This window comes from Nannospalax galili, unplaced genomic scaffold (assembly GCF_000622305.1).
Source record: "Nannospalax galili isolate Female #2095 unplaced genomic scaffold, S.galili_v1.0 scaffold790, whole genome shotgun sequence".
NCBI lineage: Eukaryota > Metazoa > Chordata > Mammalia > Rodentia > Spalacidae > Nannospalax > Nannospalax galili.
In genome coordinates, this window is record NW_008328334.1 from 134,046 (window position 1) to 155,235 (window position 21,190).

Consider the following 21,190-nt stretch of genomic DNA (forward strand, 5'->3'; position numbering starts at 1 on the left):
GCAGAAGCAGAATCACAACTCCTTTTGTACTCAGCCTGCTGCCCAGCATGAGAAGTTTTTTAGATAATGTCTGGCTATGTGGCCCATGGCTTAAATTCAAAATTCTCCTGCCTCAGTCTCTGTAGTGCTAAGATTATACCACCAGTATGTATTAATCACCATTTCAAGGGAAAGGAAACAGGCAGAGAGAATTTAAGTAACTTACTCAACTTTGCTAAATTACAAACAGCGGAGGTGGGCTTCACCTCTTGGTATTTTGCATAAGACAATATAATATTACATTGTTGCTGTTAGTGGGGTTACCACTAACTCTTGGGTTTTTTTTTTAAATAGAATGACATGTGGATGATATAATTAGAAGATAAGACACAAATTGCAAATAGAGCTCATCTATTAAGAGTGATAAATATAAAATGGTTGTAACCTTTTGGAAAAAAAATTCTGAGTGAGTCTTTTTAAATTTCTTATAAGAAGAATCCTAAAATCTAAAATAAAATATATTAAAAGTGATCATGACTGAAATCTTAGCAAAAGCTTTTTACTTCATCTGTTTCCTGCATTTGGGGGGAAAAAAGGACTTCTGAATAGTTTGGCAAAATGAGACTGAGTAGAGTCAGAGCTGGCGTGACCTAACAGGAAGCCAGGCTATTCCCAACAGCCTGTGATCTCTGAAGCAGACTCCGGGACTCCCTCTTTCCTCAGATACACAGAGCGTCTGACGTTAGCCGAATAGTCTTTAAATTCCTCCCTCACCCTCCCTCTGCTCCCAGAAACAGATTGCTTTTCTTCCAGTGTTCCCCACTCCCTACTTCCTTGGTCTGCTGGAACGAAGTGGAGAAGAATTCTTTGTACAGTAAATGGAAGAGAAACTAACCTCCAGTCCATTTTGAAACAAAATCTTTCCAAGAACTTTCTTCAGATTTTGCTGTGAGTACTTGAGAAAATACTGTTTAGATCATGACAAATAGTCTTTATTTCTTTTTCTTGGGAGAAAAGCAGGCAAATTTTGTCAGAGGAGAACCACACTCTCTTCTCCTAAACTGAAAATCAGCTCTTCCTTATAAACAAAGTAGACTCATAGTACAATGAAAAATTCAGTTCTCAGTATTTATATTTTGCTCTTGAAAAAAATGTATTAGGAAAATATTTCTGTGTTTGAGACCAGAGGCTGTAAGTCATCGTTGGTGACATGTAGTCTTTCATCTTTTTTTTTTAAGACTAATAAAATTATGCACTGATAACTGGAATTATTTGAAAGTTTGTTTGCCTTTAAATTTGCTTAGTAACAGATAAAACGCTGTAATAATGAATGCCTGTCAGCCTTCTGTTTAAAGAAATATTGCTGTTAGTTGATAATATTTCAGATAAAGCATACACATTACAATTCTTATAATTTGAGTATTTTAAACCACCACTAATCTCTTTAAAGAAATATTTTCACAAGTCTGTGAAAGAACAAAGCTTATGTTCTAAGATGCTTAACTAAGAATATTTTGAATTAAATCTCTATAGTGTACAATTTTATAAATTAAAGCAATAGTGATAAATATATGTGAGTTAATGCCATTTTCTTCAGTGGTTATGAAATGATTAAATTTTGCTTCTGGTGATACAGAAAGTACATAGAATTATACACCCACAATAATATAATGTGACAATTAATTATGGAAAAGGCTCATTTATATAAAAGAACTACCAAAATGTGAAAGTCAAGAGCTGTGCCATGTGGGAGAAAAGAAAAGATAGCAACAGTCACAGTGTGACTCAGTGCTCTGGAAATTAGTCACAAATGACTTTGTATAAAATGAGATAACGTAAACACCACGGGCAAAGTCAAGCAGGAAGCATACAACCCAGAGGGTTACATTTTTCTGCGTAAAGACACAGCGTTTATGTCAGAGGGGAAAAACTGTGACAAGGGCGAGAACCTGACAAAGCCATAAAATACTATGAGGATTGTTTTAAGTACTTTGGTCTAATAAATGATTACTTCAAAGCATATTACTCATATCTTACCCAATTCTTCATACTAAAGAATGAAGAGTTGAGAAATTTGAGTATAAAATATTATTTGGACCCTCCTGGGTTAATAAAATGATATATTAATGGGATCCATGGAGATTTTTAATATCAGTGTAAATACAGATAACATATTAACATAAAACCTAAAGATAAGTATTAAAGTTTAAAAATAATTTTAACAATTTGAGAATTTATAATGGCAAATCAAATTTGCCTTCTTCAGGTGGCTATGGCATCTTGTAAAACTTTAATGCAACATCCACATAGACATACATACGCACGTACAGGTTCTCTCTCTATTAGAAGCGTGGAACTGCTCCTGTAATTGTTTGGTTTGTGTTTTCTTCAAGAGGAGCACTCTGATATGTAGAAGCATTTATACCTCTGGTAATTAGATCAAATCCTTCCTTTTGGAAATGAGGCTTCGGTTCTAATCACTGGTGTTCCATACTGAGAGCAGATGGAGCTCCACACTTTGCTTGTTAGTTGTTCATGTATTTGAGAAAATCCTATTATTGTGGTAAATTTTAAGTTTAAATATATTAATACATGGAATTGAAAAATGTTTTGTGTTAAATGCTGTTTTCATAATGCTAATTTACTTATCCTTTAAGTATTAATTTCCTGATCTTTGTTATTTACATATTCAAAATGGCAAGGTCAGTGTCCAGAATGACCAGCTACTAGAGGAGACCAAGTTCCAAGCACAGTCGACTTCCAGGATGCCTAGCAAGGGAAAATTGGATATAGATTCTTTGAGGATGGTTGATTAAAGACAGATTTCAACTTATATACCTTCTTAAAAGAAGGAAAATAAATGCTAAGTAAGCCCTTTGCAAGAAAAATGAAAGAAAGCTAATATGACAGTTGAAGGGAAAGAGAGTAAGACTTTTAAAATCTTACTTTTTAGTATAAATTGAATACTAATATAGATAAAAATGGAGTAATTAATCAGAAATTTATATTGGCTATGTAGACATGATCTAAGAATTATATGACAATCTTATCTAACTTATCTAGCCTCAGTAAACACGTTTGCCAACCAGCCATAGTTCTGTTATTTAATATATACAATATTTAACCCATTAAAGGAATTTAAACTGGGGGGGTGCCTTTTTAAATCATAGAGATATTTTTAAATGCATCAAAGATAGTACTAGTATCTTTTGTTGAAATGTAGGAACATTATATTTCTTTTTCATTATTACAGTATTCATTAGAAAAAATCTAACCTCAGTAGAGATGGAATGTCTATGAAGTCCTTCCTTGCTTTTGGAAACTCAGCCTCACTAAACCAAGGAAAGAATGTGTGTTTCCCTGGTCAGTTGTTTTGATGCTAGATCATCACTCTTTGCTCTCTGAGACACTCGATGTTTTCTTAGTATTATACACCAACTCCAAGGACTCATTGTCCTTCTCTTCCTATAGTCAAAACAAATTGCCAAATGTCATGTGGAATGGAAGCCTAAAATTCTATTGCCCAAGGCTGAAGCCAACCTTGAAGGCTGAAGAAACTCTTTGCTTCTTCTCCCAGAAAACAATGATAACATCTGTTGGAGCCAGGTCAGGTCAACTCTCTTCAGGCTTTCCTTTGAGGTTCAATGTTCTCTCTTGGCTGGAGCAACCATATTTTGTGGTTATTTTTAAACAGAAAAAAAGGATATGATCTGCAGTAGATGTGTCTAAGCTGCAATCACCCTATTCCAATTATTTCATCTGATAGACCACAGATGTGTGGAGAGGCTTGGAATTGTGGAAAAACAAATAAAATCAAAATTTGATTCAGTAAATGGTGTCTGGTTTTGATTAAGGTATAATAATGTCATTCAATATCAGGAGAGTGAGCATGCCTATAAGTAGGACACTGATAGCATGTAAATATTGATTGACGTTAACAACGTGGCACTGCTTCGCACACATGAACTCACATCAGGTATAACCACATGCTCAAGAACTGTGAAAAATCAAATCAACCAAAACCCCGGCCCAGCGTCAAAGAGGGAAGGGCTCACGAAGCCCACCCCAGCTGAGGAGCTGTGGGTAACTGATGACTGCTGCCAGAGCAAAACTCAGGATTTTTCACGGAAGGGTCCTGGAGAGGCTAAACATGCTCCAGATGATTGTTCTATACCCATGCCCACAGAGGCAGCATTGATGAATTCATGAATTCAATGCATTGAATTACATGAAGCTACCAAAGAAAAGTGGGGGGGGGGATAGGGGAAGAATTGCAGGAGAGAGATTGGGGATGGGTTTGATTAAAGCACATAATATACAAAAATGAAACTATCAAAAAATAATTTCTTAATAATAGAAATTAATGCGGTACTGGCACTTCGAAACTCTCCTGCATTGTTAGTGACATCACATTGCTTTTGACTTCATTTCATCCTTCTTTCTGTGTTTGACTCTTATCTGTTTCTACTAAAACCTTCAATGCTATAATAACTGACCTTGAAAAACACCTCATTCTTCATTTCTTGAGGCTTAAAATGGAAATCCATGCTCAACCAAATGATTTTGATTAAACTCAGTGTGTCTCAAAAAAAAAAAAAAAGATGAATTTGGGACAGGCTCTTGTAGGGAGGATTGAGGAATGATAGGAGTGGGAGGAGATCAGAGAGGTGGAAGGTTTCAGGAATCAGAAGGTACTTTAAAAATGCGTGGAAGTGACCAAGAGAAAATCTACTAAGAGCTGTAAAAATAATGAAATTTCAGAAACGGTGCCATTCTCTACAACATGCTGCTTGTTGCAAATATTTTAAAGTATCTTTTGGTAGGTTCAAACCCTCATAGTGTCCTTCCAGAAAATGAATCAAATGGTTATTTCTTTTCCCCAGTATGTACCAATAATTTCACATGTAACTAAATGCAAAAAGAGAACAGTTCTGATACATAATGCATCCACGAATCTGAAGATGGTAGACTAACTGAAAAGAGTCAGGCGTCATAGGATAAATGATATAGGATCCCACCTACAGAAATGTGTGAAAAGAGGAAAGTCATTGAGATGAAGGGTAGATTAGAGATTACCAGTAGCTGTGTAAATAGTGAGATATTGCTTAAAATGTACAATGTTTAGGGGCTGGAGAGAGAGCTCCACAGTTATGAGCACTGACTGCTCTTGCAGAGGACCCAGTTTGGATTCCCAGCACCCACATGGTGGCTACGAACCGTCCTTAAGTCCAGTTCCTGGAGAATCCGAAGCCCTCTTCTGACCTCCGCAGCTCTGCACGACACAGGTGCACTCACAAACATGCAAGCAATACACTCATTCACATAAAATAAAAATAATAAATAAAATATTTTTTTAAAGTACGATGTTTGTTTGGGGTGATGAAGAAATTTGAAAACAGATATTGGTGATGATTGCACAGTATCGTGAATGGAATTAATGCCTTTGAGCTATAGATTTAAAATTTCTAAAGTGAGATTTTTATGGTAAATCTATTTTATCAAATAAAAGTTACTAAAATTTATAATAATGGTCTAAGTGATATGGCTCAGAAATTAAGAGCACATACTACTCTTCCAGAAGACCCAAGTTCAATTCCCAGCAAGCATAATGGATGACTCACAACCACCTATAACTCCAGCTCCCTGGGATTCAATGTCTTTGCTTCTTCTGGGTTCTGCACTTACAGGCACATACTCACACACAGACACACACAGACATACCCTTTAAAAATATAAATAAATGGAGCTGCAGAGATGGCTCAGCGGATAAGAACACTGACTATTCTTGCAGAAGACCTGGGTTCGAATCCCAGTTCCCATATGGCAGCTAACAACTGTCCTTAACTACAGTTCCAGGGGATCTGGCAGCCTCTTCTAGCCTCCACAGGCATTGCACGACATGGGTGCACTTACCTACATTCAGGCAATTTCACACATACATATAAAATAAAAAAATAAAATATTTAAAAAATATATAAATAAATGAAAGTGTTGATAAGTATTCAGTTTGAAGAATTTTACATTTATAATCTATTTATATTTTTAATTAATTAATTTAAAGTATAAATATTATATTTTGGTTTCCTAAATTAAAAATATATAAGAACAGGGTCTTTGGAAGAATTTGACATGATGTGTGGAGGTTAGTCATAGTACATTTCTACAGTGTCGGGGCAACTCCCATTTAATAAGGATTTTTCACCATCCCTTAAATTTTCTGAAAAAGTTAATGTAATGCTAGTATCAGTTCCACTTTGAATTCTTGAAAGAATTTACTAATGTAACTGCCCGAGGCAGAAGTTTTCTTTGTGGAAAACTTGTAATTTATTCAATTTTTTAAAACTTGTTATAGGATTATGCAGGTTATCGATTTCTTTTGGGGTGAACATTTAGTACCTTCTAAATTTCAAGGAACTAGTCTGTTGTATTCAAGTTTATAAATTTATTAGCATAAGGTTATAGTATTTCTTCATAGCTCAATCCATAATGATACAAACCTTTAGTTCCCAACATTGGTTATGTTAGCCTTTTATCTTTTATTTTAATTTTTATCAGTGTACCTGGAAGTTTATTAATTGTGTTTTACGAAAGAGCCATATTTTTGTTTCATTGACAGTTTATGTTTTTATTTCATTGGTTTCCACTCTGTTATTATTGTTATTAATTTTTGCTATATAATTTTCTAGATATTACTTTAGTTTGTGTTTTGATGTATTGATTTAAATTCATTTCAAATCTCCTCTGAATTCTGCTTGATTTTAACAATGATCCATGGTCTACTCAGAATAGTTTCATTTCTTTCCAAATGTAAGAGTATTTTCCTCAATTTCTTATTTTGTTTTACTTATTGCCAATAAAATTGTATTAGTAAAAGAGAACATAATTTATATGACTTGAATAATTTATAGCTTTCTGAGACTGACTTAATGACTCTGAATATATTGTAACTTAGCAAGGATTCTATATGCACTTGAAAGATATGTGTGCTATGCTTTCACAGAAGAGGATATTTTATAAATACCAAGATCAAGCTAATTCATAGGGTAAATCAAATCTTCTATGTCCTGATGAAGTATCTTTCTACAGTCTCCCTTATGAATATTGAGGCACACTTATTTAAATATCAGGCTATAATTCTGTGTCTATGTGCCTCATTATATACTGTCAATTTTTGCTTTGTGAAATATGATACACTGTTTTTAGGTGTGTGAACATTTAGGAATGATTTGACTTCCTGGTGAGTTTTCATCTTTATCACCACAAAACAACTCTCTTTAGTAATATACTTTTCCTAAAGAATAATTTTATATTGGCATAGTAACTTCAGGGTGATATAGGTGGGTGTAAACAGGATATATCCGATTGTGCATTTAACTTATTTGTTTACACAAAAAGTCATTTTTAGGCAATATACAGTTGGTTCTGGCTAATTCCCTCAAACAGACATCTGTCTTTAAATTGGAGTTTGTCGTATTTACATTTGAGTAGTAAGTGATGTGTGGGTTAAATCTACTAAGTTTCTGTAATCTTGTTTCTTTTTTCATTTAGTTTTACATTTTTTGTGCATTCTTTTGGAATGAATATTATGCATATTATTTTATCTCCTTTGTTGAATTATTTGGTATAATTATTTTACTTTTGGCATTGCTGTGGGGTTCTAGAATGTACATCTTTGATTCCTTTCATATGGTCTTCAAGTGATAAGGCCTTTCTCCTAAGTCATAAGAAACTTCAAACAATATACTTCCTTTTCTCCAGCCTTGAACTGTTTGCTTTTGTTCTCAAACAATATTTCTACCTTTCCTGTAACTAATGCAGGACACTATTATATTGATTTCAAACACCAAGCAATCATTTACAATATTATTTTTACATGATTGAAATGTAGCACCTTTTTTCTGTTATAGAAATCTACAATTCCATTCTTTCATTCCTCATTCTAGATGTTGTCTCGTCTCTTCCACGATTCTCTTCACACAAACTAGTAGGATGCTCAGCATTACCCCACAGCTCACAAATGCTCAATTTTTTGCTACTTCATCTTGTTCTCTCTGTGATTTCATTTGAATAGTTTCCATCATTAGGTTTATTAATTCTTTTCTGCCTGCTAAAAATTTATAATATTTAATGTATTTTATCTAAAATATTATTAATATCCTCTTTAAAATTGAACTCTTATATTCCAATTTGTTACTTAATATTCTTAATATTTTCTCTAGCTACTTGACCTATAAAAAATAATTAAATATTGAGGTTTTATTTTTTATGCTTTTATCTTGTGTGTGTGTGTGGGGGGGTGTTGTGAACATGTTTGTGGATGCATGTGCACATGTATATGGAGAACAAAGGACAAACATTGGTGCTGTACCAAAGATACTATTCACCTGCGGCTAGGCTGCAGCAAGCCCCAGGAATCAAGCTGTCTCTGCCTCCCAAGAATTGGGATTACAGTTCTGTGCCATCACACCAGGCTAATTTTTATTGAATTTTTGTGAATTTTATACAATCGAGCTTATTCATATTTAGACCCCCTCCCCTATATGCACCCCCACCTCATAGCCTGCCCACTAGATTTCTTGCATTCTGTCATATATGTTAAGGTCTATTGAGTCAAGTTTGTGAACCCAGATGTCCCTGGGTGTGAGTTCTTCCACTGGAGCCTTTCAGCCTATCTGGCACCATTCCTTAAAGAAGACCAACTCTCCCTCACCAGCAGTGATCAGCTGCCAATAGTTTCTTGGGTAAGGTTAGGGCATCCTTCCCATTTCCCCCAACCTATGTTGTGTTTTGTCTAGGTGAGTTTGCAAGGGTCTTGTGAATGATGTCACCACTGTTGTAAGTTCATATGAGCAATTTCCCAGAAATTGGGGAGCCTATGTTTCCTTATGGTCATGCACCACCTGTGGCTCTTACAATCTTTTTGCCTCATTTTCTGCAATGGTGCCTGGGTGGGTGAGGTCTAATACAGGACCTATCCAGGGACATGCACTCTGTAGTCTCTTATTCTCTATATTTTGGCCAGTTGTTGCATTGTGCCAGGTTATTTTACATGGCTTTTAAGTATCGAACCCTAGTCTTCATGTTTGCAAGGCAGGCACTTTGCTAACTGAGATGTCACCCTAGCCCTAACTGACAGTTCTAATATATATTTTCTACTATCTATTTTCATTCTATTCCATTTAACTAAAGTGGGTTATAATTTCCATTCCTTGCATATCTAGCAATTTGGATATGAATTGTTGATACTGTGAATTTTATCCTGTTGGTGCTAGATATGTTGTATTTTTATTAATACCCTTGTGTTCTGTTCTGGGTTGCCATTAAATTGCTAGGAAATAATTTGGCATTCAGTTGTGTTGCTCTTATGTTTTGTTAGTCAGGAAGAAAGCAATGTTGATTCTGTGGTTAATTATTTCCCCATTACTGAAGCAAACAACCATCTGAGTACTGTACCGGATGCTCCGTAAGTTGCAAATTTTTTAATTTGATGACGGGAAATGTTCCCAGCTTTACACGGCTCTAGGTGCTATTTCCTCTAATGTATCTGTTCTGTAGAGTGCTCTATACCTACTCTGCTCAGCATGCAATAGGAGCCTTCACCATACTCTTACTTGTCTCCTAAACTCAGGTAGATCCCTGGGCTCTCCACAGTTCCCCTCCCTGAACTTCAGTGTGGAACCTCTTCCAGCACAATGCTGGAGCATAGAGTGGAGCTCTGTGTTCCTTCTCTATGGTGCCACTGCCTTCCACTGACCGTTATTTCATATATTTTACTTTTCTTTACAGGTAATGGGGTAAATCTAGTCTTCCTTAATCAATTTTGACTGGAAGTAGGAGAGTTGTTTTGTTTTGTTTTTTTTTTTAATGTATGTTTTACTAATTTCTTTAAAAGCAAAGAATGAACTTAAAAAGAAAAAAACTTAAGAGCACAGATTCTATAATTGATTAAATTCCCTGAACATGATAAACACACTTATTACCTATTGTAGTCCAGGTATGGTAATAGATCAGTAAACATACTTGCATGTATCTATTCACTATTGCTATAAACAAGTTATTACATCTTGGATAAGAAGTTGATATGTTCATTGTATATCTATGATAACAGCTGTTCAGAAAGGTAAGATTACACTTTACTAATTTACATGGCAAATAACTTCCACAGGCTTAAAAACAATCAAGCTCTGATTTGCTCAGTGGATACTTCCAGCGTACTCAACATTATTTCCCTGGGACATCTAGAGTTTATCAGGAAATACAAATTACTATTTCAAAATATTTTCTATGATAATTTCTCTTAATTACCTTTTCTCTACTCCTTCCTAGTTATTTCCATACAGAGAAACTTTTTTCTTACATGAAACTATGGTTTCAGTGGCTTACTGCTCAATCGTTTATATAAATATGGGCAAACAGCCAAATCTGAATGACAATAATTGTAGATATAATTTATATTGGTTTCTGAATCTAGTTTTACATTGTTTTACATAGTTTTACATGTGTGCCTTGTTCTAGTTGGTGCATACCTTTTTTTAACTTCTGGGGTTTTAGCCTTATTAGTCTCCATACTTGATATGCTGAGGCAGGAAGATGAAATTTTTGAGACTAGCCTGGGCTACACAGTGAAGCCCTGTCACATAAAAAAGCCACTCAAACAAAATAAAAAGAGGAAAATAAAGGTTAGTATCATTTAGAAAACCCACTTAGCAAATGAAGCAAGCAAACACACAATAAGACAATGATGGCATCCAAATTTCAGAGCTGTTGTAGAATATTAACAAGTTTGAGAAAAGTAATTGATCTGCTAATTATCAAGTCTTTTTATTTTATTTGTTAATTTTATTTTTTGTGTATGAGTGTACTGCCTGCATGAGTGTAAGTGCACCTATGGAGGTCAAAAAAGGGCATCAGATCCCCTAGAACTGGAGGTACAGACAGTTGTTAACTTCCATGTGGGTGCTGGGAATCAAACCCAGGCCCTCTGCAAGAATAGCCAGTGCTCTTAATCGCTGAGCTATCTCTCCACTCCCAGATCCAATAATTTTATTCTACATCCAGAATTCCTAGTGTTATTATTTTAATATATTTCTTTGCTTAAGGAATTGCTGGAGTATTTGCCCACTGAAGGAAGTTATAAAATAGGGGAAATATAGATTAGCCTTATCACATAGCAAGGCAGATCTTTGTTGTGTATATGATCAGTTCTGGATAAAACTTTCTTCAAACATTTTGGGTTTGCAATCACTAATTAAGATCTATAGAGTAAATGAAATTTTTCAGGGTAACAACATCATTGCCACATTACTCCATGTCACTACTCAGTTCCTTTCACCAACATTCTCAACTATCACTGCCCCTCTTCCAATTCAGAGGGAAAGGAACACAGGAGCCACCTACCCTTTCCGTAATTCATGTTGGAAAACTCACGTATAAAAGACATGGGTATATGGTCATCCAGAAGTGTTCTTCTATAGCTTCCTTAATGTCTCCTAAAAGTTTTTACCCTGGCATTAAAAATGCACTTGAGATGTGCTCAAGAAAATAAGGAAAATAGTTAGTTAGTTAGTTAGTTAGGTAGGTAGGTAGGTAGGTAGTTGTTAATATATACAGTAGTTAATTAGCTAGTCAGGTAGGGTTAGGGTAATATAGTCTAGGGATAAGAAATCTTCAATAAGAGAAAACATGATCTTTTAATAAAACAAGGAAGATATTAAATTTTAAGATCTCTTTCAGTTTTATAATTACATTTCAATAAGCAAATTCAATTGTCATCATCTTCAAAGTTAGAATTGACTATATGAACTTTTTTGTTATATATTTTATAAGATATAGCAAGCATAAAATATGATAAATTTAATCATTTATAAATAAATATAACTAGGGGCTGGAGTGTAGCTCAATTTGTAGATAAGTGACTAGCATGCACAAAACCCTGGGTTTGGTCTCCAACATGCCACAAATTGAGCAAAGAGGTATATGCCTGTGATCCAGCACTTGAGAAGTACAGGCAAGACATTCAGAAGTTGAAAGTTATTCTTGGATACACAGAGAGTTTCAGGTAAGCCTGGACTCATAAGACCATACCTCAAAACAAAAATAACTAACCTATTAGAATTTGAGGCAACTTATATAAAAGTCAAAACTAGTTTGCATTCCCAGAAAAACATCATTATACTTCAGATGATAACATTAGCTAATTCCTCTTTATCTGAATGCATGAATATGTCATGCTTGGATAGAAAAAATGCAATTTTGACTATCCAGTCTTTATAAAAATGTAAAAAGAGCATTCAGGGCCATGAAAAAAGAAAACAATACCTATTTATTATATGCAGTGAATTCAAAAACAAGTGACACCAGTTGCCTATGATCTATAGGTTTCTCATTCTTTCGTGGGTCTGGTATTTTAATCTACAACTGGAAAGGTCCTGAAGATGAATTTAATAATGGCTCCTGGGAAACCATGACTTGTTGCTTGGGGCTCCCTGCACTTTTAGAATGGTAATTCAGAATAGCCAATCCCTGGATTTAATTTGAACAGATGGGTATAGTCACCAAGAGCTGTAATTTCCTCTGAATCAAGTTCATATTGCTTCCAAATACTTCCCATTACAGCAGTAAAAGAATTCTATGTTTTTTCCACATTGACATTGATTTTTATTATAAGAAATACTCTCACTGACAGGACTAAGAAAATGAATAATTAATGAGTTCCCATGTTTGTTGTATTTAAGGTTAAAAACTCTAGCTAATATTTGAGAACAATGCCTTATTTATTGTACATATGAAACTAATATGTTGTGAATGTATAGCCTCAGATGCATTGAACATAATATTTCCTCCTCTTTTTCTTAAAGGACATAAAATGGTCATGTTTCAGTGAAATTTTCATGCATAAACTAACATTTTGTTCTCCTTTTCTCATTCTTTGAGCTGAGATATTAAGGATAAATTTGAAAATTCTCCAGTGAATTTCTCTAAGCAAGGAAAATGTCTAGGATAGAAATGGACTTAGAAGGAAAATGAAAAAAAACTGTCTTAGCATCAGCTATTGATCCTAGAAATTTAAAAAACAACAATAAATATCAATCTACCAGAAGTCACGAATCATGATACTAATGTGAACCCTATTAGAAATCTCAACTGTCTTTCCATGTCTTACACAAACAAATACTTCTTGTTCATAAATATCACACTCAGTATGAATCAATATATTACTATTAACTGATACATTAATTGAACAGAAAATATAAATATAAATAGATGATAGATACATAGATGATTGTAGATAAGTAAGACAGATAATTTAGTCCTTAAATATAATTTGCCTACCCTATGAGAAAAGATATAAAAAATCAGAAACATAGTCATAGACAGGCACAGGTCTCTATATATCATTCACTTTCCTAATATGTATATCAGGTAAATACATTGATGTTTAATACATTGAATTCTTTCTACTCTCAATACAAAATTCATTTAATAGTTAAGCAGAATTGTATTTTGGAAGCCTACATTGTGTGTGTTTTTTTCCCTAAATAAATGAAAGATAGCATGTTAGAAAGAACTTTTGCTTTCAAATACTTTATTTTTTTATAAGTATGAGTGTATTGCTTAAAAACATGTAAGTGCATCCATGTTGTGCAATGCCTGGGAAGGTCAGAAGAGGGCACTGGATTTCCCTGGAACTGGAGTTAGTTACTAGACTGTTGTTAATCACCATGTGGGTGCTGGGAATCAAACCCAGATCCACTGCAAGAGCAGCCAGTTCTAACCATTGAGCCATTTCTGTAGCCCCAGAGCTTTTGCTGTTAAAAAAAAATTGAAACAGTATCAAAATGGGAGCCATGGTGATGAACAGCAAAATAAAAAGTTTAATGTCTTTCTTTTGAAAAAAAGCACCTTACAAATTTCACTATAAAATCAAGGCAAAATGCCTCCACACATTATTTCTAATAGGGTTTCCGTGGTTCTGGATAGCTATGTGCAGAGTGGCCAAAGTAAAAGGTATTTGTTACCATCAAAAAGACCCTTTGGCGTTGTCTTCGTTTTTCCTTCTCTACATCCAAAGCTCTAACTCATTTCTATTAACTAGTAATAAGAATTACTATTCACTGTTATTTTTAGGAAACATTATTATTTTCTTTTTCAAAAATATAAACACTAAAAATAAGAAAAGAAATTCTTGAATTGATGCTTTTCGGTTTACACTGCCTGTGTCTTTTTGATGTTGTTGCTGCTGTTGTTGTTTGGGGCCCCTAATAGAAGTTTCTTATTTAGTGTTTGATTAAATGCTAATTTCCAGAACATATAATTCATCTGAATTCCAAACTAGGTTACAAAAGCTTTCCTTTTTATGGGAATACTGGATTTTTCTAAAGCTTGATGCTGCCTTTTCCTTGAGGTCACCACTTCTTACTGTGAACTGAAGCTCTGCCAGGATGTGAATGATATGGGAATATTGCAGTGTCTTACGTAGAGATGGAACCTTTGGGAATATTGGGGTATCTTTGAGAACCAAGCACCTTTTTCAGGGAGCTGAAGTCCTGAAAGTTCAGTCGCCCCCAGAGCTGACTTGAGCCAGTGGTTTTTGGGCTCTTGCCTCGTGAATTTGAATAATGAAATTTATGAACCACAAAGGGTGAATTTTAGAGAAAAGTTTGTTACAGATTCATAGGTTGGAGAAACAGAGAAATGGGGAAGCAGAGAGAGGGGAAAAAAGAGAGATACCCTGTACCTGTCACTTAGTCACTCTTTCCTCTAGGCAGAGATAGTCATTTAGGAGATAACAGGGAAACAGGAACTAGAGCTCTCACCTGGCAATCCTAAACTCCAGCCAGGACATTCTCTGAAGTGTTGCTTTGAAGCCCCTGCATTACCTGGCCAGTTTTTATTCCCTGTTCCCATCAGGAGTACAGATGGGGATATAAGGCCAGGTACAGTGGCACACCTCTAATCGTAATCCTTAAGAAACAGGGACTGGAGACTCACTGTAAATTTGAGACCAGCCTGGTTTGTAGTTAGACCACCCAGGACTACAACATGAGTGTGTATCTCAGAACCCCACTCCTAAAAAATGAGTTTCTTAGTCTTGGTTTATTCATAAAAAATGCCAAGCTATTTCATACACTTAAATTTATTAGGTTTTCATCACTAGTAGTACACGGTTGTGTGATTTATCTCCATCTATGTGTTTAGTGTTTTAAACACTAGTAATAGGATAATGCTGCTTGCTGATTTGTTGTAACGTGGAGATATTTCTCTTTCTGCCTCTGTTGTTGCTCTCTTTTCATGAGATTATTTTCCATTTTCTTTTTGTTCAAATTATGATTAACAAGAAGTTAGAAACACACAATCAAAAGCTTTTAGCAGCTTTATTCCAAATGAAAACTCCCTTGTCATGTAAAACTATGTGTGACAACTACTTCTGAAACTCAAATGAGAAGAATAAGATATTGTAATCAGTAAAATGATCACCATTTCAAATACGGAAATGTTATGACATTAGGGAATTTCACATTAAGCAATTCCCTAGAAAATTACCCTTCCCTGTAACTAGAGCCAAATCCAAATGAGTTTCACTACTGGATTAGTCAATCTTTAAGCAAACAGATGAATCAGTAGAACATGAGAATTTTCTGAGTTTTATTTTTCTTCATTTCTGTTCTGTTTTTAAATCTCTCATATTTTAATATGGATTTGTCCAGTCTTGGATGATTTGTTTCATTGTTTTTCTATTTTATCTTTGGTCTACAAAATCTTAAAATGTGTCAGAAGAAAATGAAGTTGATTGTCTCCTTTGACTTTAACATGGGTTCAAACAATCAAACCCAAGTTGCTAAGCTTGTGCCACAAAGTGCCTTCACCTGCTCAACCATCTCGCCAGCTCTCAGCAGAATTTGAAAGAAAAGAAGATTCTGTTTTGGCTTTGTAGGCTTATAGTAGGAATTTTCTCATCCTCTCAAGCACCTTACAACCAAAGAAGTTTTTTGTTTTTTTTGTTTTTTATAATTGGTTAATATGCCTGTGGGCAGGTATGGTTGAGCAAGCCTTAATCATAGCACTGGGAGGCCAGAGGCAAGCAGATAGCTGTGAGATTGAAGCCAGCCTGGTCTACATAGCAAGTTCAAGGCCATTTATGGCTAGAGAGGGCCTCAAAATTATACACAAAAAATGGTTAAAATCTTGTTCACAAACACGAAAATAGCAAAATAATAATCAAATTACTTTTTGTTGTCATAAAGAAAACAATCTTATATGACACAGCTAAAATTACTGGGACCAAGTTATAATCCCCTAGGACACAAAGCACAGAGGTAAGACATATTGACTGTCTAGCTCAGCATGGATTCAGGTCTGTCCATCTGAGTCTCGTCATTCACAACAAATCAATTCGTTTAGTCACTGTCACCTGATGGCCACTTTAGTCACACATTGACATCTATAGAAGCTGAAGGAGATTTCATGTGGATCTTCACAGATAGTTACACTTAGAACAAAGATCATTTTCAAAAGCACTCCAGCAACCCAACAAGATCAAACACATTGCTTCATATCCCCCTAGTCAGAGATTTATTATGTACAGATATGTAAACCAAACACTGTAAAAGAATTAGAATCGTTATGATGAATGTAGATTTAAGATTTGTCCCCTAAGTAGGCAGAGGCAAGCCTCTGCGTACTAGATCTATGACCACATTGATGGCTAAGAGACAGATTACTGTTGCTGCATGAACCAATAAGCAAGATGGCCAAACTAACATTTAAAATTTTAAGGAAAATTTGCAAAAATAATACAATCTCACAAAATTTATATATCTTCTCTTATAAAACCATGTATCTTTCCTTTACTATCAATGTTTTCCTTTTTTGTGTGAAGAGGTTTCAAAATTTCTATTACTTTGTATATTCCCCACATAATCGTCTTATCATCACTAATCAGCTTTGTAGAATAAAATATTTGATGGATGAATATATAAAATAATATAAAATAATTGTTATTGCAGATCTATATTATTTAACACGTGGTATTATTTTCTATGCTAAAATAAATATGAATGTTAAACCATTTTCATATTTTTAGTTCACAAGTAGAATTTTACCAGATAAAAGAATTGCAGGCATTTCTGTACAATGGACATACATGTGACAGAAAACTTATTACTCAATGATTATATTATAGACCATCTATGTGTTTTCTTTTACCAAACACTTTCCAAAGTCTTGTCCATTTTATCATTAATCTCTGTTCAATTGATAAAAATCCAGCTTTGCATAAATCAAATGTTTAATTCTGATGTCTAAAGGGAAGGGTTGCTCAAATTTTGAATACAAAAGTTACCCAGATTTGATTGTTCAGGTTCTCAACAGCCCAGAAACGATTTAATAAAAAGTTATTAATATTCGATTTCTCTAAGAGAAACCATCAAGCTTTCACATTTCAAAAGTTCATGATTCCTTGTCATTTGGAAAAAGACAACAAATTCTTTCTTCCATAAGAAACATAACAAGAAAATCTTTAGTTTCAAAATTATTTCTCAAATTCCTCCCCCACCTGTGTGTGTGTGTGTGTGTGTGTGTGTGTGTGTGTGTGTCTGTGTGTGTCTGTGTGTGTGTGAAATAAAATGGTAATTCTGGTCATTTCGATAATTTTATACAGGTATACAATGTGTTTTGATCAAATCACCCCCTCTACTCCATCCCCTCCTATTTCTTCCACCACTTCTCCCACCCAACCATATTTACTTTTTTTCTAAACCACCCCATCCAATTAGTGCGGCCAGTATGCACGAGGATGTAGGGCCATTTACTGGAGGTATGGCTATGGGTGCACCATAAAGATAAATGACTCTTCCATCCCCATCAACCCCAAATTTCCAATATTTCCCTACTAGGTGGCGTCTCGTGAGCACCTTCCCTATTCATGCTGGAATGTTGACTGTCTAGATGTTGTACAGATTTTATGCAGGCAGCTTCGGTTACATATTTTATGCAGGCAGCTTCGGTTGCTCTGAGTTTGTGCATGCAAAGGCTCTGTGTCCAGAAGACACTACTTCACAGAAGTCCTCCTCAACCTCTGGCTCTTATAATTTTCCACCCTTTCTTCCTCAATGTTTCCTAAACACGGAAGGAAGGATGTGATATAGATGTTCTATTTAGGATTGGGTACTCCATAGTCACATATTCTCTGCACTTTGACCAGTTGTGAATCTCTGTATTGACAGTTATCTACTGCAAAGAGAAGCCACTCTGATGATGGGTGAGAGCTGCACCAAACTGTATACAAGAAGAGGCCTTTAGCAAGCAGTTTGGTACTATGTCTATTTAGCGAAACAGTAGTAGATTGTCCTCAGGGCCTATGTCCCGTGGCCCATAAGTTCTTGGCCAGGTTTTTAGCAGCGGGCATGAGTTCCTTCCTCTGGAGTAGACCTTAAATTCAATTAGAAAGCTGTTGGCTACCCCCATGACATGCATACCTCTGTTTCCTCTTTGGGCACTCTTGATGACTTTTTTCCACCAGCAGCCAGTAAATGGGCTGAAGAGCAAGTTCAACAGGTAAAGTGCTTGCTGCAGAAACATGAGGACAGAAGTGTCAAATACCCATGTAAAAGCTGGCAGAGCCCAGAAGCATGTCTATAATCCCATCATTCAGGAGGCAGATAGTAGGAAAAAGCAAGTTGTTTAGAGAGAATACCTGAAACAGTGAACTCAAGGTTCAGAGAGAGACCGTTCCCCAACATAAAAGGTGGGGAGTGATTGAGGAAGACGCCTGGCATCAACCTTAGGCCTCCATGCACACATACGCACATGTGTATACTTATTCCCAACATGCATGTACACACACACATGTCAACATGAGTATATGCATGCACACAGACATAACCATGGAGCTATTTTGTCTGTTGTGTGCAAAGTGCTCTCAGAAGATGCCATTTGAGCATAAATTTTACATAGAAGCAGTGCTCCCATTGTGTTCAACTACATAGGATGGACTTCCAGGAGTGGGGAGGTAAAGAGGCCCTGTCAGACGGAACTGATCAAAAAGTCCTCTTTGCTTTAGTTGATAATGTCTTGCTAGATTCTTTTTGTATTAGTAATAATGAGTAGTCATTTCCCTGAAATCTGTAGTAAATATCCTGCCTTTAGGTCCTTAGGAAATTTATTACGGACTACTTCTTTGAAAAATTATAACAAAAACTACTTTCAAAATATAATGAAAATGCCAGGCACATGCCTTTAATTCCAGTACTCTGGAGGCAGAGGCAGGCAGACCTCTGTGAGTTCAAGGCCAGCCTGGTCTACATAGTGAGTTCCAGGACAGCTGGGGCTACAGGGAGACCCTGTCTCAAAAAGACAAAAAAAAAAAAAAAAATAGTGAAAACATCCATAGTTTGCCCACATAATCAGTTAGTTGCAAAAAACCTTATTCCAAAATTTTGGGTACAGTTCTTATTTTCTGCTCTGTAACTTGTGGTTACTTACAGTTGAGGGTGAGGTAGAGAAAGGCTTGGCAGGGAGGGTATGCTTTCCTGCTGTGTAGCATTCATATTAACTTTAAAGGCTCATCAATGAAATTCTTAAATCAATTAAAAAAAAATCTTTTACTGGACGTGAGTGAAGAGAATACTCATTTTCCTAGGACATGTGTCCTGTCTTAGCCAAGAAGAAAGAAGGGAGGGGAGAGGAAACATGGACAGGAGAGGTAATGTGGGCAAAGTGGTAAGGAGCTGTGCTTCTTACACCTGTGATTTCTGCTTCTTGATAGGAATGTGATAAGCCTTGGCCAGCCACAACTTAAGTTTCATATTTAAAGAATAAATGGAACACAGAAATCTGTAGCTGTCAGAAAAGAGGAGAGTTGGTTTAAGAAGATAGGTTTTAGGGCTGATGAACCTGCTCCCCAAGGCAACTGACAAAATCAGTGGCCTTTATTTATGACACAGTTTTACCAGGCACTTCCTTAAAGATTCTGGAAATTGATGCTATAAACTAAACTGTGGTCTTAGATTCACGTGTTGGAGCCTGGCCCCAAATGTGACAGTATTTGGAGATAAATATTTTTTTTCTTTTTTTTCTTTTATTTTATGTGTGTGAGTATATTGCATGCATGTACGTAAGTGCACCCATCTTGTGCAATGCCCACAGACGACAGAAGAGGCCATCGGATACCCTGGAATTGGAGTTATGGATACTTGTTACCTGGGATTCGAACCCAGATCTTCTGGAGTAACAACCAGTGTTCTTAACCACTGAACTATCTCTCCAGCCCCATGGAAATAAATATTTTTAAGAGTTAATTAAGGTTAAATGAGATCTAAGGATGCAATTTTTATTAAGCAGGGTTGATGGCTCTGTGGTAAGACAAACACACAGAACAATGTTTTCCTGTGTTTATTATCTGTGTTTCTCTGTGCACACACAGAGATGCCACATGAGGACTTTTTGAGAAAGTAGCAGCCATTTGCAAGCCAGAGACCACCCTTTCCAGGAACCAAAGTGATCAGTGCTTTAGTAGAAGCTGTACTGAGTTACACTGGAAAAAATTAATTCCAGCTGCTTAAGTCACCCTCTGTGTGCTATTTTGTTATATCAGCCCTAGAAACTGAGATAGCACTGTGGCTTTAGGATTAACATCCTTGTGTCCCTACATGTGAAGATCCATTTCAAGTCCTATTGGCTAGCTTGGAATGATAGCAAAGAAAAACAACCTTGAACTGGCCTGATTATTCATTCTTGACAGACCTCCCAACTGGACCAGATCATTAAAGGTTGCCTATCTTAAATAATGAAGGTGTTTTATTTTTTTATCAGTTTATTTGTCAATATAAAGTTCATGTATAAAATTTTATGTTCAGAATTTCTAGAAACTGGCCTTTGGTTTGGAATTTAATTCTATTACAAAATGATGACTGCCTTTCCTTATCTTTTCAAATTCTTATTTGTCATTTTTTATTAGAACAAATCCAAACATTAATGTGTAAATGTGCCTTATATGAATATTAGCATTTCCTTTAACAATGCTACTTTTAAAGGTTCTTTAAAAATGCTTTTATTAATTTTATTTTATGTGTATGAATGTATTGCCTGCATGTATGTAAGTGTATCCATGTCATGGTGCAATGCCTGTGGAGGCTGGATGGTGTCAGATCCCCTGTAACTGGAGTTAAAGGTTTTTAGCTACCATATGGGGGCTGGGAACCAAATCTGGGTC

At 35.5% G+C, this 21,190-nt stretch overlaps 1 protein-coding gene across 7 annotated transcripts in view; it reads left to right on the top strand.

The window, feature by feature from the left end:
• Nucleotides 1-666: 666 nt before the first annotated feature.
• Tfpi (tissue factor pathway inhibitor) overlaps nucleotides 667-21,190 on the top strand; it is a 74,585-nt gene continuing 54,061 nt past the window's right edge. For 6 of the 7 annotated variants that reach the window (XM_029559094.1, XM_029559163.1, XM_029559207.1 and 3 more), the window contains exon 1: nucleotides 9,397-9,442. In XM_029559094.1, coding sequence (XP_029414954.1) covers nucleotides 9,436-9,442 — 7 coding nt within the window. In that variant the 5' untranslated portion in view covers nucleotides 9,397-9,435. Of the gene's footprint in view, nucleotides 928-9,396; nucleotides 9,443-21,190 lie in introns of those variants that run through there. The other variant, XM_008826735.3, reaches the window with a different exon arrangement.